The sequence below is a fragment of the Temnothorax curvispinosus genome, unplaced genomic scaffold, assembly GCF_003070985.1.
Source record: "Temnothorax curvispinosus isolate PA1 unplaced genomic scaffold, ASM307098v1 QBEX01018131.1, whole genome shotgun sequence".
In the NCBI taxonomy this organism is placed as follows: Eukaryota; Metazoa; Arthropoda; class Insecta; order Hymenoptera; family Formicidae; genus Temnothorax; species Temnothorax curvispinosus.
In genome coordinates, this window is record NW_020227911.1 from 9,856 (window position 1) to 28,962 (window position 19,107).

General features: G+C 33.1%; 2 protein-coding genes across 2 annotated transcripts; both read left to right on the forward strand.

Annotated features, from left to right (window-relative positions):
• Positions 1 to 697: 697 nt before the first annotated feature.
• LOC112468141 (organic cation transporter protein-like) lies at positions 698 to 8,766 on the forward strand. Its single transcript, XM_025037189.1, has 10 exons — positions 698 to 824; positions 2,293 to 2,382; positions 5,190 to 5,518; positions 5,668 to 5,771; positions 5,853 to 6,007; positions 6,215 to 6,525; positions 6,662 to 6,974; positions 7,318 to 7,499; positions 7,653 to 7,789; positions 8,229 to 8,766. The coding sequence occupies exons 2-10, from the start codon at positions 2,349 to 2,351 to the stop codon at positions 8,281 to 8,283; spliced, it is 1,620 nt and encodes a 539-aa protein (XP_024892957.1). The 5' UTR covers positions 698 to 824; positions 2,293 to 2,348; the 3' UTR covers positions 8,284 to 8,766.
• A 1,446-nt stretch (positions 8,767 to 10,212) lies between these two features.
• Positions 10,213 to 14,065, forward strand: LOC112468140 (protein yellow-like). The gene is made up of 6 exons (XM_025037188.1): positions 10,213 to 10,237; positions 11,514 to 11,777; positions 12,122 to 12,321; positions 12,451 to 12,658; positions 12,833 to 13,168; positions 13,662 to 14,065. The coding sequence occupies exons 2-6, from the start codon at positions 11,516 to 11,518 to the stop codon at positions 13,865 to 13,867; spliced, it is 1,212 nt and encodes a 403-aa protein (XP_024892956.1). The 5' UTR covers positions 10,213 to 10,237; positions 11,514 to 11,515; the 3' UTR covers positions 13,868 to 14,065.
• Positions 14,066 to 19,107: the final 5,042 nt, after the last annotated feature.

The window sequence follows — 19,107 nt, forward strand, 5'->3', positions numbered from 1 at the left end:
ATGTCGAGCTTATCGAATTACGTTGCGAAACACTTTCTCGTATTTCAAACAATGCTAATTAATGTATTGTTTTATGCAACGCCAGTAGTTTGTGTATATAATGATTATTGAACAATTTATAGTGCTGTGTGTATTGCGTCTAAATAAGATTTAGGAGATTTAAAGTTTCCTACAATTTTTCCGTCAAATTCCATTGTACAATTCTAATGTCACAATTAGATGACCATAAAAATGACGTACTAAAAAAATTTTTTTAAATCACTCTTATTGAAAATAACTTTTACAACATAAGCGTTAATTTCAACAAAAGTCCATACGTATTTTGTTTGTAATTTTCGCATTTTATATAAAATAGATGCTCATAACGAGTACATAATTCAAATTTTGAAGGAAAACATCGGCGCAAAATATTGAAAATGCAACTAAAACGAGCAGATCCGGAATTAATATTCCATCACGATTAACTTTGTGACCGATCTGGGAAGATGCCATGGAGATGCACTTCTATCATCTCGCGCGCGTAAAATTGCAGGTTGCAAATCCGATGCGTATTTTTTGCACTCCTATGTAACGGCGCCATGTCCCGACGTGACGTTCGGCGCCGGCATCCCTCCTCTTCGGTGGACAACACAAGCGGCTTGAAAGACTTTTCTTGACTTGCGTCTTCGAGTATACGATAGTCGTTACGCTTGAGCCGTCGGTTTCGCACGATTTGCAAGCGAGAATACGAACAAACTCATTTTCTAATAACGTTCTTATTAATGTGACATTACGCGAGTGCGCCAAGTCCAGCTTTCGATCTTGTAAGCCAACCGGATTTCTGAGTAAGCACCATTCGAATTTATATATATGCGCTGCGTCGTTCAATCAGTACATCTTATATACGTGACAAGTCGATATCTTTAAAGATCTTTTTTTTTTTTTTTAATTTTGTCGATATCCAATAGGTTTACATAATTTAAAATTTCTTGGATACTAAGAAATTAATTGTTATCAATAATATATATCTCATGTCAGTTTAAATAATATAAAAAAATAGAAATTAATTTTACATCATATAATTTATTATTGGAATTCGGTTTTTCCATAACCCGCGTTAATTTTTAATAAAAGGTTTTCTGATATATTTTAAAAATTCATTTTTTTCATGAAAATGTGTCTAGGGAAAGCATTTATTACAATTTTCAAATTTTTCTGTTAAAGTCCACTTGAAATTAATAAAAGATTAATATTCATTTATGTTCTTAAAGTTTAATTCGCATTAAATCCTCGTTTTGAATCCTCATCTTGTTTGTCGTGGAGAAATGTCGTGAAAGAATGCATATTCCTGGCAAATTATAGTTTCATGTTTCTTGCAACTTTAATTATGTACTTAAAAAAATGCGAACTACACAGATTGGGTGTGCAAGAAATCTGCTCAAAGTTGCAGATTTTTGTGACTACATATTGCCTGTGATTTCCGCACGTAAATCATAATTGGGCCTCAGCAGGCATGATAACAGTAATAACGCGGTAATAACAGCGAAGAAAAGTTGTATCTGCGAGAGGAGTCATTGGAACATCAACATTTTCTGTGCCCTTCATAACGGGGTTTGCTGCTTCCTTTCCATTTCTGTTTTTCTTTCTCTTCGTTCAAGTTCAACGTCCTATCATTCTGTATGACGTATAACTATACAAATATTGATCATCGCTTTTCAAGACCTATTTTTGAGAAAAATGCGCTTTCTAATTATGTAAATCGTAACTACTGTTTTATCTATGTTCTGTGTTGATATGTACTTAAGTCATAACTTATCTGATACCTGAGAAAAACTGAAAATTATCTTCGCGATTCGAATGAGATAAAAAGTAATGCTAATACAACAAGATGTGTAATTACTCGCGTAAAGCATGTATACATATGTATGGTTTGAGGACTCTGTCATCAGTTCTGCGATTTCTATTCCGTTAGAAAGGTCGAAATGTGTGAGTACAATCACAACGAATAATAATAATCAATCTGCAAGTTATAAGCATTATACATTGATACCACACACCGGTTACTATTGAGCGAGTCGAGGAATGTCCGTTATTGCGAAAAACAATTTCTTGTTGAACTGTAAGTAGGAGAGGTAGAAGAAGTAGGGGAGTAGGTGAAAGGAGAAAAGAGATTAGAAATAGAAAAATACGATCACACCACTATGTACGTGTATATAAAAATTATATCATCGTATTCATCTAAAAAATAATTGCTAACCGATGTCTTCAACTTATCACTCACGTATTTATATATTTTACTATCCAATGTTACAGATATCTGAATACAAAAAAAAATAAAAGTTTAGCAGAACGTGGAACCAGACAGTGATATGAAGAAGACGAAAACAAACGCTTCCGAATATGGTACGTTTCTTGATAACAAATTAAATTAAAGCGATCATCAATATTACAAAACCCGATCCTATAGAAATAAGTATTAAATTCACTTGCTTATTATATTAAATCGAATTGAATACTTTGAGAAGAAAGAAAAAGGAATAGAAAACAGAATCAAAATTTCTTAGTTAATTTCATAGATTTCAACAGCACTTTAAGTTAAATTTTAAAAATGCTTTTTGTTTAGATGTTTTTATTTCTCACATTTTATTAGCTTTCTTTTTGTATTTATTTAATATTTTTTATATAATTCTTTCGTAGAATTTTGAAAAAATAAATTTCGTCATTATACACGAATCATAGCGTACCTACTCGAAATCAGTTTTAAAATCGTATCAAATTTAAAAAAAGGAAGTATTTTTTAAACATTTGTTTATGTTTAAAAGCAATGCATGTCAGAATAATGTAATGTTTAAAACATAGTTTAAACATTTGTTTTAAACATAAAGGTATTTTTATAATAACTTCGATGTAAATACGGTAAAATGCGAAAGCTACGATAAACGATAGTTTATTAATAGTATATCACCTTCCTGTTTTCGCAAGGCAAAAGTCGACTCCAAATTTTGTTAAAAATTTCTCAAATTAAAAATTGAGCGGTTTATTTCGGCGCGTACATATATAATAACGTTAGGATAAATCTGTATCGCATGACCGAGACATGGCAGCTTGAAAGGCAAGACTGACCTTTCGAGTCGCCGAAGAAGGATGTCGATGTAAGTTGGAGCGCCCAAGATCGAAGGTTATCTTCTTGGTGTCTCGAGGTTAACATTTATTTTATGGTTTACATGCACTCTCTATAGCGTTTTTCTTTTCTGCGAACTGGTTTCGTCGTCATTTTACGCCGTAATACATATTACATATTTTGGTTCTACTGTCAGTGATTGTTAGCAACATCAGCAAAGTATCAATTGTTGTGAGAGGCGTTTCGCATGATTACTCTCGCATGCATAGCAATATCGAAGGCAATATATGTAACATTTAATTACAGAAGTGTAAAATAGTCATTAATCTCTTTATGATTTTTTTCGTTATCGGTTTTAATTTCTTCATTTTTTTAACAACGTACTTAGAAACTGATTTTGGATAAATTTTTGCCGCCCTTTCCGTATATATAATATTTAAAAAAATACCTTTATAATATCAAGAAAATTTACCTGTGTCGACTATCGAGAAAGACATTTAATGCTTACTCTCAGATCTCATTACTCGGAAATATGCATAAAAAAGAAAGAGAGAGTACTTAACTGTTTAACTTATAAATATTTATGAATCATATGTCATGAACAAGCAAGGTTAAACTTTTTATTACGCAGCTGGTGCGCTAGACAATTGTAATTACGGATTGATGATTTAATTTTGATTCTCTAGTACTGAACGAGGAAAATCACACATTGTTTTTCTCATCTATGAACTAATGGACTTGTTTTTTTAATTCCTATTAGATTTTTTATGTAAATGGGCGATTGTTTCCATACTACACATTATACACATGCTTGTTACCATTTTCTGGAAACCATTATATGTGTTGACAGTCATAAATTACCTGTTGTGCAAATAAAATATGACAAAGAGATATGTTTCTGATGTAAATGCACTTCCAATGCAGATGTATTTCAGTGTAAATTGCTTAATCAACCTAATCAATCTGATAGATTTGTAATGATAAATTCCTTTGAACCCTTACAAATTCTATTGCTCTCATTAAGTAAAAATATCTGTATTAGAAACAGATTTTCTTTTAACAAAGTGAATGATATTTCATTCTTCGAATCGAAATGATGATTTTATACGATTTTAGACAAGATAAATTTTTACAGCGGAATGTAAATATGTGTGTATAAATATTGCAATATTACTACATTAACCCTCAATTAGCACACCTCGGTTGGGCCACCTCAAATGCCATACTAGTGCGATTTGAGATTTTGACAACTTTTAACTGTCGTATCTTAATCATTTTTAATAAAAATTTATGTAAAATTAGTGCACTTTATTTTACGAAAAATAAATGATTTTTATATGAAAAATTGAAATATATAAAGTGCTGAACGAAAAAAAAGTGGTGCGAATTAGCACATGTGTACTAATTGAGGGTTAAATAAAATTATTAAGAAGGTTACAATTTTATGTTAATTTTACGCTAATACAAAAATTTCTTAATGTGGAAGTCTTTGTAATTGTATATAATCTTATATATGTGTTGACTTTTATAATGCGTATGCGCATCTCTTTTTTATACGAAGCTCGACAAATAATTTTGTATTACATTACCAAATGACGTAACTGATAGCGCCCAATTATACAAAACTGATTAAGAAGTTGTAAATCAACTTAATCATTGCATAATGCAATAAATTTGTAATTAAAATCAAGTTTAAATAATGTGCGTAATTACAACGTACACCTACAATGCGCAAAAAAATTTTTCAAAAGCGATAAAGATTATGCAGATAAAGATTCTATGCAATAAAAAATTTGCATCGTATATTTTATCACAATAATAAGAAGAATGTGGCACGTCTTACGATTAATAATTGTATTAAGCTGCATCATTATTTATTGTCATTTGGTTTATATCGCCGTATGTGAGAAACAAGAATAATTTATGTGTAATTTATTTCTACACGTGAAAATAACAATCTTTTCTGCAAAAACTCGCAATCAAGATCGGCATCGTAACCTAGGATAGAACCAGTAAAAACTTAAAACCTTCAATTAATAGAATTTAATGTGAGTTTGCAAATGAAAAAAAATGTCTCCTTAAATTGCAGCACACGTGAATACCAAGCAAGTTCCTAACGGTAAGGACGATCATGTCGATTCTAACGCAAGTGTGGACGCCGTGCAGGCCGCGATTGGCAATCTCGGCAGGTGGCAAATCATCATCTGCCTGGCGATGTCTTTGGTTAAATTTCCGGTAGCGTGGCATCAATTAGCGATCGTTTTTATGGCGCCTCATCAAGATTACAACTGCACAGAACCTGCTACTACAGAGGAATATTCCAAGGACCAATGCACAGCCAATGTTAACGGCACCCTGATAAAATGCACGGAATGGGAATACGATAGGACAATATTTCCCGAGACCATTATATCACAAGTAAGTATATCATGAGTTCGAAAATCATTGTTTTAGAATATAAACAAACGTATTCGTAAATTTGTGAGATGTGATCGAGCGACGAAATTTCCTTTTGTTTACCGGTTTGAAAATTTATTTAGAAAAGTAAAAAACTGTTATCGTTTCAGTGGAATCTGGTCTGTGATCGAACGCATTATGCAAATATTCAACAGTCCATTCTTATGTTTGGAATACTTCTCGGCAACATAATCTTTGGCAGTTTAGCAGACAGGCAAGTACACGTATTATTGAATATATGATTTCAAATCGTAAAACAGTTACAAAGAAATGAGAAATATACGAATATTCACAGATATGGCAGGAAAACGCCGCTGATAGTTTCTATTGTTCTTCAACTTTTGTCAGGTATTGGATGCGCCGTGGTACCTTGGTTTTACGCATTATTACTATTGAAGTTGTTAAGTGCCTTAGCCACTGGAGGCACGATGGTTACTAGTTACGTTATCTGTAAGTGTGTTCTTTATTTAGATGAGTATTAAGATTACAAAAAAACAGACCTTGGCAACTTTTAACGGTGGAAAAAATCGTTATAAAATATCGTTGTTATTTGTATAAAAATCAGTATTTACAATGTCAATTTAATGTTATATAAAAACAAATTTTTTGCTAATAAGATAAGTCAATATAATGAGCATTTTAAAAAATATTTTTCAGGTATGGAAATAGTAGGTACAAAATGGCGTGCCGCCATCACCGTTTTATATCAAGTTCCATACAGTTTAGGCCATATGTCGCTGGCAGGACTCGCATTCTGGTTTCGACATTGGCAACAACTACAGATTGCCATCACACTTCCATCCATTATTCTTTTAAGTTATTGGTGGATAATACCTGAATCACCCAGATGGTTACTAGCTGTGGGAAAGCAGAGAGAAGCATGCGAGATATTGCGAAAGGGGGCCAATGTTAATAAAGTGGAAAATATAGACATTCCCGAAATAGTCAGGAAACATTGCTTGCACCAGGTAAGAGTTACAATTCTATTTATTGAAAGATTTCGACAAATAGATCCAAACGTAAGGAATATAATCAAGAAGAACAAGAAAAATTTTCCAAGAAATTAATTCCCTTTAACTCTAACATTCGCTTTTTATATTTTAGAATCTTAAGAAATCTACTCTAGATTACAAGGCTTCGTTTTTCGACTTGCTTCGCACGCCGAACATGCGAGTGAAGTCAATCTCTATTTTCTTTAACTGGATGGTTTGCGGAATGGGTTTGTTTGGCATATCACAGTACATTGGTCAGGTCGGTGGCGATATTTTCATTAATTTCGCAGTATCCGGTGCCATACAGATTCCTGGGAATTTCGTCGCTTGGTGGGCAATGAATGCATTGGGTCGACGGATCACCCTGATTTGCAGCAATTCTATAAGCGGTGTAGCCTGTCTATTCTTAATCTTCGTCTCAAATGGTAAGAAACCATACATGAATTTATTGTTATTTTCTTGTAACTTTTTAAACTTTCTTGTAACGTTTTTGATCAGTGGAACGAGTTCTGCACAAAAATTATTGTTATTATATCTACTACGTTATTTTACCTTTATTTTGTAAGTGTGTTAAAGTATTTTCCGTTCTGGTAAAATCTCTCTATTTATTGGTTGACGATCTAAATTTGAATGGATCGACCAATGGACTGATGACGAAAAAAGTTCCATCCTATTGTTAAGTGGCAAAGAAAATTTACGATAAACGAGATATCTATACATATAAAATAATAAATCGTCTAAGATACATCGGTAATTCATTTTCCATAGATATGGCATGGCTAAGACTGCTCTTGGCATGCATCGGTCTTGTCGGCATGTCGGTGTCATTTACAACAGTCTACCTTTTCTCCGGAGAACTGTTTCCTACAGTCGTGAGAAACATCGGAATCGGCGCGAGTAGCATGTGTGCTAGAGTAGGCTCTATCTTAGCACCCTTTGTAGTGTCTTTGGTAAGTTTAATTATAGAGTCGATATGTAAATATAAATGTTAACAAATAACATCTCGTTTCCCATTTACATGGAGATTTGAATTAAGTTATTGTCGTAACGAAAGTCACCAACTACTAAGTTTTCTAGATTACCAATTGTAGATATTATTTTAGAATTACTTCGAAACGTGGCTATCACCCACTATATTCGGAATCTTGCCATTGATTGGGTCCTCATTATGCCTATTATTACCGGAAACTGCCGGATGTACATTACCGGAAACGCTTCAAGACGGCGAAGAATTCGGGAAGTAAGTAAAGCAAATTTTTTGCATACATAAATTGCATAAGAATTTCTTTTTGTAAAGAAAATACTTTTACATTAAGTATTATCGGTTTCTATACATGAGCATATATATACATATATATATATATATATATATATATATATATATGTATATTTATATTGCACGTAGATGAATATTGATATTTTTATGCCCTATCAATTTTCGCGTAAAAAATTTCGTCGTTTCGTAAATAATATAAATGGAACAATGACACGTGGCAAAATTGGTAATATTTAGGACGCTCTTTTTTATTTTTCATGTGCAAATTATTTAAAAAAATAACTTAATATATGCTCGTATATAATACAAATATAATCTTCGTTAAAGATTACCGTTTACATTCAAATATGTGATTTGAGTATTATAGTCTAAATTATAAAAGTTGTTGCTTTTTTATATGCAGGAAGCGTAAGTTGAAAGAAAAACGTGGAGATTTTGAAGCAGAAGCGACAATCTAAAGAAAAACTACCATCACATATTTCAGAAAAAGTGCGAACGCACATCGCGCGCAAACGCGTATTGAATTAAATTATCACAAGTGACCCGAGTGTTGTTCAAGCGCTAGGATAAAGCGAACATATATTTAGAAATCTTATTTATTATATTACGAAAGTAATTACTTTCGTAATATTAGCAAAATTCGCTCTATGATTATTCATCTTGTCACGCGCGTTTCTATAACTCATATTTTTCATAATATTATAATTTAAAGCTGACATTTTATAGAAAATATAACAAAAAATATTTTTAGAAAAATATATGATATTATTACTGCGTTCTTCAAGAAATTCTGAAGAAAGACGTAAGGTTTAGCAGCAAGTATTAATTATATATTTTTACTGCCAAACGAATAAGTATACGTATAAGTTTATACATGATTAATGATTATCATATAAGATCTTTTACTGAATGTTTATGTATATAAATAGAAATTTGTTTTTGTAAGAAAAGCATGTTTATTTATTAAATACTTAATAAAACTCAAAAGCGACAATATTCTGTTTCCCTTAATTCTTCAAACATTATAATTGTATCTCTTTCGCGATTATTGTTATTGTGCAAAATATCTGATATCAATACTACCGATTACTTCTACTTCTCCACATGTAACATATTATACATACAAATGCTTGAAAAATTGATATCTTATTATTATATTCGTGGCAAATACTATGTGAGATTTATTTTCCGGACTTTGCTGCAGATCGTTCTTAGAAATGGTTACGTTTGTTTTATGATTGAACAACACCTTACGCGATAAAATCCTTCCATTCAACTTGCGCAATTAAATAAATCGTGAATAATTTACGATTATCATGTAGCTATTTGTAATCTTTTAGTCTAGGAACTAAAGGTAACCTTCAGACAACGCGGACGCAGTTACAATCACAATTATCGGCGATGCAGAATAAAAGAGTCGTTCAAACTTTACAAACATAATAAAATTACGTGAGCAACACAATATAATTTTAATTTGCTTAAATTAATTTACAATTTAATCACTAAAAGAATATATAAAGTTATTGCTCCAATATCAATAATTTAATTTTAATATCTGATTGTTACCGGAAATCATTTTGCTCTAATAATTCTGAATTTTCAGCGTTTCCTTAAAACTTTGAATGTATCATTATTATTCCTACAACGCTAGTTATAAAGAATAATCCTCTTAAATATTAAAATAAATTATAATAAATGAAAGAAGACTAATATAAATCTAATAATTAATTAGAAAAGATGCCATTTTCAGTCGGACTGGACCTTGGTAGCCTAATAATAATGTTTCTGTGTTGTGTATTTTTTCTAACTCAATAAACTGCGCGTCGATTACTTATCGATCTTAAAACACAGCGATTATCAATTTTAAGTATATTATGGATTTACTGTTCTAACAAAAAGCTGTAAAACCGACAAATAATCGGCGTGCAGTTTACTGAGTTGGAAAAAGTATACAAAATTTACACAGAAATATTAATATTAGTATCAGTATTAGTATTTAATTTATATCTTGTCTTTATGACATAAATGAATTATGTGATAATTTAGTAATGACCATTTAAAGTAAGAGTATTAGAAAGAGCATTACGGAGAGAATAAAAATGAAAGAAAGAGAAATATTTATTTGCATAAATTAGCATAAATATGCATAAAAAGAAATATATCCAGAAACAATTTTTAAAAATCTATTCAAAATTAATTGAAAAAGGCGTGCATAGTTTTGTTATTAATCCGCCCATCCAAAGTTTAGACTGAATTTTTCTAATATTTTATCTAGTATCTACGTATACATTTTCTTATACCAGAGTCATCGACACTTACGACTGGAAGAAGGTATAAAAGCCGATACCGATGTGTTATAGCGTCATTCTATCTTGTTTCGTTCCAGAGAAGGCCGCTTTACCAGTTTAAGTAGTGAGTATTTTAGCAATTACGTTAAGCAATCTTTTTCCATGTATTTGAAACAATAAGTTCATTCTTAAATATAAATCTACACTATAGATAAATCGATAAAATCAGGAAACTTTAACTAATCTCATTATATCTGAATATATCTGTATATAAATAATAAGTATGTATATTCTTTATTGCTTCATATTTTGATATTTTCTGAAGTTAATGTAACATATATAATTATAATTAAAACTTGATTGCGATATCTTTCTTTTCAGGATCCATTATATTACAATAGCAATATTCAATATTAAAAAACTTTATATAATTAAAGTTTTAATATAATAGTTTTGTTCAAATAAAACTTATGTAATATTAAATAAAAAATTATATTTTGGTATTTTTTAATATTTAAATTTAATTTAAAACTTAATTCTTTATCTTCAAGTGCATATAATTCAAAAATAATATTTATATTTCTACATTTTCATAAGCAGCTGCGCTATAGATTAAAATGAGAACTTGTAAATCTCTGAGAAGAACCTGTTCTTCTCAGAAAAAAAAGTTGCTTCAATTTGTATCTTGCCGTAGGGAATGCCGTGGTAAAAATATTCAGGCACCACCTTGTGACATTGACATGGACGTTGACATTGACATTTACAAGTTCTGAATCAATATCCTATAGATTTCTTATAGACATAACAAAGAATATTATAGATTAAATAATAGTAAGTTATAAATTAATGCAAATATTCTCACTTACATCTGGTTAAAATAATCGTGAAATTTTGACTTAATTCTAAATAGTAGTAAACAATGCAAGTGCATATTATATAAATATTATAATAATAGATATTCTTGATACGCATAAATATCAACATGATTTTTCTGATTTTCCAGTTTCCTAATTTTAATACGTGCATGTGCATCTCTAATAAATCATAATCATTGTTGTCATATAATCATTTTCTTCATATAAACGATATGTCTTGCAGTGATTACAAAGAATTATCTGTTAAGTGTATATTATTAATTATTACTTATTGTATCCAATGCCTAAGAGTGATAGTCACTTGTGATTATATTATGATTGAGCATTACAGATACTCAACATTTAATTTCGTGTCAGAATAAATAAAAATTTATAATTATTCTTTTTCTAGTTAAAAATTATTCACTATATGCAGATATATTTTTATACTTTAGTCTACAATTCTAAATTATATCGACTAAAGGTTACAGGCTACAAGTACGCTTGCAATAATCGTTATTTGTACGAAGATTGATTTTTTTGCAGATATGTTCTACTTGTTGTTCCTGGCCTGCCTGGCCATGGCAACCGGTCACACCTTTAATACCGTTTATTCGTGGAAGCAGGTCGAATTCAAACTGCCAAATGATACCATCCGAAACGAGTACATAGCTTCCGGCGATTACATTCCGGAAAATAACATGCCATTAGGTTTGGCCATTTGGCACAAAAAAATGTTCGTCACGGTACCGCGGTGGAAGAAAGGTGTTTTAGCTACTTTAAATAGCTTTTCAATGAGCGACAACAAGCGTAAGTAAATATAGCTAAACAAAGTTTACTAAAGTACGTATAACGTACACTTGTTTTATATTACGCATTTTGCGATGTATACAATGCCAAGTTTATGTTTGATATAATATTAAGTTGATTATCAATTTAATCACGTGTACTATTTTCCACTTTGGCTTGAGACTGTGTTTCAACCGACATTACTCGGTACGCAATGTGTTGAACTGGAAAAAGATGTATACGCAAAAATATTATTAAACATAAAGATCCAGTCCGACTGTTAAAAGGCGCATTTCACTATTTGTGTTATTTTTATAAATGGTCAAGTTCACCTATTATTATATCATTTTTAATAATTTATATAGACAGTCCAGCCTTAATACCGTATCCTGATCTTGAAGCAAATAACATTAGTTCCCCTGATGGCCTCGTAAACATATTCCGTCTCAGAATCGATGCTTGCGATCGTATGTGGGGTCTTGACACAGGAGTAGACGATATTTTGGGGGACTTCAAAGTCGTGCGACCGATGAGACTTATTGTTATCGATTTAAAAACAAACATGGTATTGTTTATCAAAAAATTATAAATGTCTACAATCGATATTAATTCTAGAAATCTATCAATATGTGTTTCTATACGTCTCAAATTTGTATTGCAAGTTATTTCATTTATCCATCCGTACGCATTGCAGATTATACGTAGATATACCTTGAAAGATACGGATGTAAAGCCGGAGTCTTTCATTGCCGATCTTGCGGTCGATGTTGCACCGGGACAATGCGACAAAGCATACGCGTATATGAGTGACTTAGGCGAATATGGCATAGTGGTGTACAGTTGGGAAAAGAACGATTCTTGGCGGATTAATCATCACTTCTTCCATTTCGATCCATTGAACGGTAATGTTAAAAAAATACTATATATTATCGATGCATCGTAGTTAGGATTTCAAGCCATTAATCGAAAGACTAATCTGATTAATTTTCAAAGATAACAGATAAGACTTTTTTTCGTTAAAATTTATTTTATTGTCTTGTGATAAGCTTGACTGTTTCTGGTAATTATTCTGATAGGTGACTTCAATATTAGCGGCTATAACTTCCAGTGGACTGACGGTGTTTTTGGAATGTCGTTAACGCCGATTGATGCCGATGGGAATAGAATGCTTTATTTCCATTCCATGGCCGGTATCACGGAATTTTCTGTGCCCACGGATATTCTACAGGACAATCAATTGAAAAAATCAGGGGTCTACAGTAATTTCCACATTGTTGGTACCAAGGGACCATTGACGCAAGGACCATCTTCTATTATTGACCCGAAAACATGTATTAACTATTTTGCTCAGGTAAACAGAAACGGTATTGCGTGTTGGGATATTACGAAGGAATTGAATCCGGAAACATTCAGTAAGTATTATATGATAAAATTATTAACTATATTTGCATTTATAACATATCATTTTTTTATCTAATTTTCCATCTTTGTAAAGTTAGTAGAATCCCCTTATACACGACAAAAAATTTTATAAAGTTAACTTATTGCTATCTTTTATTAACTGATAATATTGATCATTTATCTTTCAATGCATTTTAAGTTTCAAAAATAATTAATATTTAGCAAGTTGCAAAATTTTACACCATTTGTATCATTCGACAAAATTTTATAATATTGAAATGATCTACAATGTAGTTCATATATTTCATCAGAGATGTCTCTAAAGTCCACAAATAGCAAAGTATATATACCTTTCGTTGAAATACTCCACCATCGCTAGCTTCTATAAGCACAATTAAAAATATTTTAACAAAATTAAATAAATAATAAATCATTATAATCTATTTCACTGTTATATAAATTCGTATTTTTTATGTAAAAATCACGCGTAATTTTTATTTGCAGAATTGGTGGCGCAGGACAACACAACATTAGTGTTTCCTCAGGATGTAGTTATCGATAATGAGTCTCGAAAATTATACGTGCTCTCTAATAATTTACAGAAATTTATGTATGACAGCTTCGATCCATTGACGACAAACTTTTTCATTACTTCAGCTGATCTCGACACATTAACACCTATGTGCAAAGATAATGCAGCGAAATCATAAAAGTCACGAAAAAAGACATTCTAAATTCAATTATATATGCATATAACACCGTATATAATGACAAATGTACTATAAACTCTGCTTTATATTTGCAAATTGTGAAATATCGAATGTTTCTTAAGTAGTTGTATTACTCTTGTATCAATGTTTGCAGATTTAATTGTAATTTTTTTTTCATTAAACGTGTCATATTATTAATTTATCATCTATGATTGACCGCCCTTCTTTTCATTAAATTAAATCAAAGAAGAGGGTTCCTATATACATAATTTTATACAAAATATTCAACTCGCCATAAAGTTCTTTCTAGCAAGTAACAGAATACATGTGTCATGTATAAACCCGTTAGCTTTCCTTATATATTCTCTTCGATAAAATTGATCATATACTTCCTCCCTCATCACGTCTTATTTCTTTCTCGCCCAGTCTTAAACATATCAAATGTAAAAAAGTTGAAGTAAAAAAGACCATTTTCCGTTATTTTATAACATATGATAAGCAATCGGCAGGAAAGGATCAATTCGCAACTAATTAGAAGCGCGGGATATATTTTCGATCGCGGCGAGTATCGCGGAATTGAAATTTCAGCGTGTCATTTTAAAATAAGCCGTCAACTATGTCGCTGGCTAGTCAATCCCTTGATAATTCAAGGAACTTTTAACTGCAACCTTTATAACTCCCGTGGTAGCTTCCGCCTCTCCCTTCTCCCGTCAAACCCGTCCTAGGAGCGCTACTTTCTTCCGCCCCCTTTACGACTGGTCTACTCTCTCTTTACGGAGCTGTACATCCTAAATAATTGATCCTAACGTAGTTGCCGGTGTTTTTATAACTGTTTTACCGCCCGCTCTCGCCGCTGTGATATACATTATTTAGCCGTCGGTTTTTAAAGCGAAGTCGCCGGGGCGCGGAGGTGCGAAAAGACTGAAGGCCTATTCGTCGCCGCGCGTCTGCAGAATTAAAATGTATGCCAGCGGTCGTCGCTACCTACATTCAATTAAATCGCCGGATTTCGCGCGGCGCCATTAACCGCGGCAAGTAATCTCTCCGTGGAATAAGAAAACGGCTATTGCAGAGATTGCGTCTCCCACCTTTATAACAGTCCTCGCCGGATTATACGAGGAGAGGGCCCGTATTCACGCTCCATCGAACTCCAGTATGCGATATGGAACTTCTAAGGTATCTTTCGGTAAATCAAATTATATGCATACTGATACGATAATATCGATCACTTTTATTGAAGCCGAATGATTTGCATATAAACGAGACACAATCTTTTTTTCTGTATGTAAACGATATTCATATATATCCTTTTCCTCTCTTCTTCCTCTCCCCACTCTCTCTCTCTCTCTTTCTCTCTAATACTTTTACCAAGTAACACCATTATATAAATTATTCGCGAGACACCACAAGACCCTCGATTCGCGCAGTTGTCGGTACAAACAATACGTATATATCTCGTCACACATTTTACAGCTGCTCGTACCCGAGAAGCCTCCACATGACCCGTTTCCACATGACCCTGCCCCCTTCCCTGAATTTCAGTTCCACCGCTCAAATATTCACGATTTGTCAACTCTGTTAAATTATTCATTTCCCGCAGGTATCTTTGTTATCTTATCGATAAGTCGAAAGATGAAGGACAAGTGGATTCCAATAGGAATCGCCGTTTCCTATCTTCGCTCGTACCGCCCTCCATCCTCCGTCTACCTACCCCCCCCCCCCCCCCTGCCACGCTCCTAAGAATGAAGGTGTAGAATGCAGAATGCAACGTCGTGCTCTTGCAGAGAGCACTTTGACACGGCCCCACGGGTACATTACTAGGATTGCTGCCACCAATTGAACTCCCCCAACTCGCCGAGACCCCGGCCCGAGTCCCTTATATCTGCAAACACAGCCGCCCGAGGCGACACCGCCGTTCAAACACTCAATCGCTCGATTCACAACGCTGAAGTAACTTGAAATTCTCCATTGTTAATGTTATTTGACTTATCCGCGCTGATGCCGGCGCTGATCTCTATAATAGGTAATACCGTGAAAGGATTCGTGTGCCGGCATTGTTCGGTTAAGTTTTGCGAGCGCTATGATTAAGGCCCGCCTACCCTCTACGTCGGTGATGTATCAGTAGATTGTGTAGGTATCCTCAGGAATAACACAAATTTATAACGGAAAATTTATAGAATATCTCATATGCAATTTTTGAATTTCAAAGCTTCTTTTTATATTTCAAAATTTCTTTTTATATTTTCAGTCTGACGCGAACTATTGCTTCCATAAGTGATGAGAAAGATACGAAATTCAGGATTTGCTGATATTGATAATTTTTAGTATTACGTATTAATTTTTTATAAAACAAGTACGTTTACAAATTGTTACTTAAATTTATACCGTATGCAAATATTTCGTATTAATTTGGAAAGTATATTTCTGGATCTCTGTTATATTTATTTGTATTTGCGGAAGTACAATTGATTGCGCCGTATGAAACTAGAACAACTGTTTAAAGATTGTAAATTCGAGTTGCTTAAAAATCGTACGTTTCATGCATAATAAGTGTAATATCTCTACGGGGAATTGCATTTCTCGTTTTTTCAGTACTGTTGCATTCCACGTACCGTGCGAACGCTATCCCGCGATACGTTTAGTCCCACGTGTATGGCGCCGCGCTACTTTGTGCGTTATTTATGAATATTTATAATACCTCGTGTAAAAATTTCATCAAGAAACATATGCACATTTCTTACGATTCTGTTAAACAACATTTTGTATCTAACCCTTTATTACGAATAACGCGAATGAAAGAGAAGTGATCCAAGCATGTCGACACGCTCGCGAGACGAATAAGAAGTTGCTATCTAAACAGATTCTACTTGCGATTAATCACAATGGTGATCTCGCGCCATCTCATATCAAAAGAATAAATTTATTCGAAAACGCTCGTATTCGTGAGCACTCTGTATCCGCGCGAGAGAAACCTTCCCGCGTACGACCGATTACACGTCATCGAAATCCACGATCGAGGGATCTCAAGTAGCGATCGTCGGACAGATATATCCGCTAATACACTGCTTCTCGCGCCCATAGTACCACTTTATACGACCGAAATTCCCAGTAAGATGCAGGAGGACACCGGCAGGGCGGGGAGGAATTCGTAATACGGAGGGCCGCTCTACGACTCCGCTGGGAGGAATTCCGGGGTACGTTTTAAATTGCTGCATCCCCAACCTTCTTGTTTATGTATGCTACCGTGTTTCTTATTCTTGTGCGGCAGCGAAGGAGAGCGCGCGCCCCCCTAACTTTATGTGCACAGTGCCGACATAAGTATGCAATCTATGCGTCGGTGTGGCCCGCGTGGGCACGTGTGAGTGCCACGTGTGTACGTGTACATGTGTTCGTGGTGTACATACGTGTGGTGTGTGCGTATGTGTACGCGCGCATGTGTCTATATGCGTGGAAAGCGGCACGACTGTAGCCTGAGGAAAACGTGCCACACACGCGTAACGTCGCGCGCGCACGTACGTGTGTATTGTATGGCGAAACGTGGCCCTATGTTTTCTCCCGCCGTGTATTTGGATCTCCCTACGATCCGCGCGTTTCCTCCCGTGGATTCTTTTCGTGTTTCGAAACAGCCCAGACTCTTCCTCCGTATTTCCACCCTCGCCACCGCCGCCACCGGGGCGCACTCTTTCGTTCCTATCTCTCCGCCACAATTGCTGTAATCTACGATCTAGGGTGGTGGATTTAACTGTGGATCTCAGCCACGGTAATTTGTAAAGTTTTTAATATTGCAGGTTCGAACGGAAACGACGGTGCGGAAATGATTTTCTAAGAGCGGCAATTAAAGAATGACAAATGCCAGATCGGATTATAGAATTAGCTTGATAATTTTGTACAATTTTAATAACACAACGCAATTTAACGCGTCACTTTAAACATATTATTTTAATTATTTCGACCGTTAATCATTTCTACGAAATATGGCTAAATGTCATCAGTTTATTCGACCTTTACGACAAAAGAGTCATAAATTTAAATAATAATGATATGTTTTCGCACTTATATCGGAATAGAAAGTTTCTTGAAAGCTATCATCCTAGAACATCATAATTCGTTATTAAATAATTAGTTATTCTATATCAGGTACATATACCTGTGTTCTACAAACATAAAAAGATTACTTATAAAAATGTCCTAATTATGAATCATAAAATATAGCATTATTAAAAATGAAAATTATAATTAATTACTTTTGTTTGGAGGGATCTTTCATTTTATTTATTTATATTATAAAATACGCCCGAAAATGTGTAGTTTAATATATAAAATTTAAATCACGCGTATTGCATGTTAATAATTACTTTACGTATAATGATAAAATATATTTTTAAAAATTACAGTCGAAATAAAAATGAAAAGATTTTTGAGATTTCTCTTCTATATAATGATGTTATACCAATACTGTTTATTTTTTGTTAAAGTGAATAATTATCATGCAGATGATGCATGAAGTAGAAATGCTTTTATTGCGCAATGAACGAAAATGTCTGTATAACAATGTACATATTTCTTATTAGGTTAATAAATATAATTATCAACTTCTTGTTAAGAGTGTGAAAATATCGTATCACACATGATAATTATACGAGATAACATGAAGAGAGAGGGAGAGAGAGAGAGAGAAGGAGAGAGAGAAAAAAGAGACATGCATGGCACGGTTACTTTTTATAAGGAATCGAAGCATTGAATGTGTATGTGCAAACAATTATAAACATCTTTATTCCTCATATAATTTCACGAGCCAACGAATTGTGCGGATTATACTTTTAATGACAAAAAATTATGGGATGTCTTTATAATGAGCATTTTTCAGCAATATAGTCTGTGTTGCCAAAATAAAGAATAAAGCAAATCAATAGACTAATAAGAAAAATATCCTAAAATTACCGATTTATTGAATTAAATTTTTTGCTTTTAAATATTCATAATAATCAGTCACATTTTTCGTAAAACTTTTCTTTTAATAAATAAAATCTTCAATTTCACAAAACAGCGTAAATAAAATGCAGCTTTTGTAAAAACGTAAGACATTTACACGCTTATCAATGTGGTAAAAAAATTATAATATCTATGATAAATAAAAATTTTTTGTCATTTCATAGAAGTAATTCTCTCGAAATTATCATTTTGTGGAAGTGTTCAAGTAATTTATAATCGAGTAATTTAATAATTTCTTATTACATGAT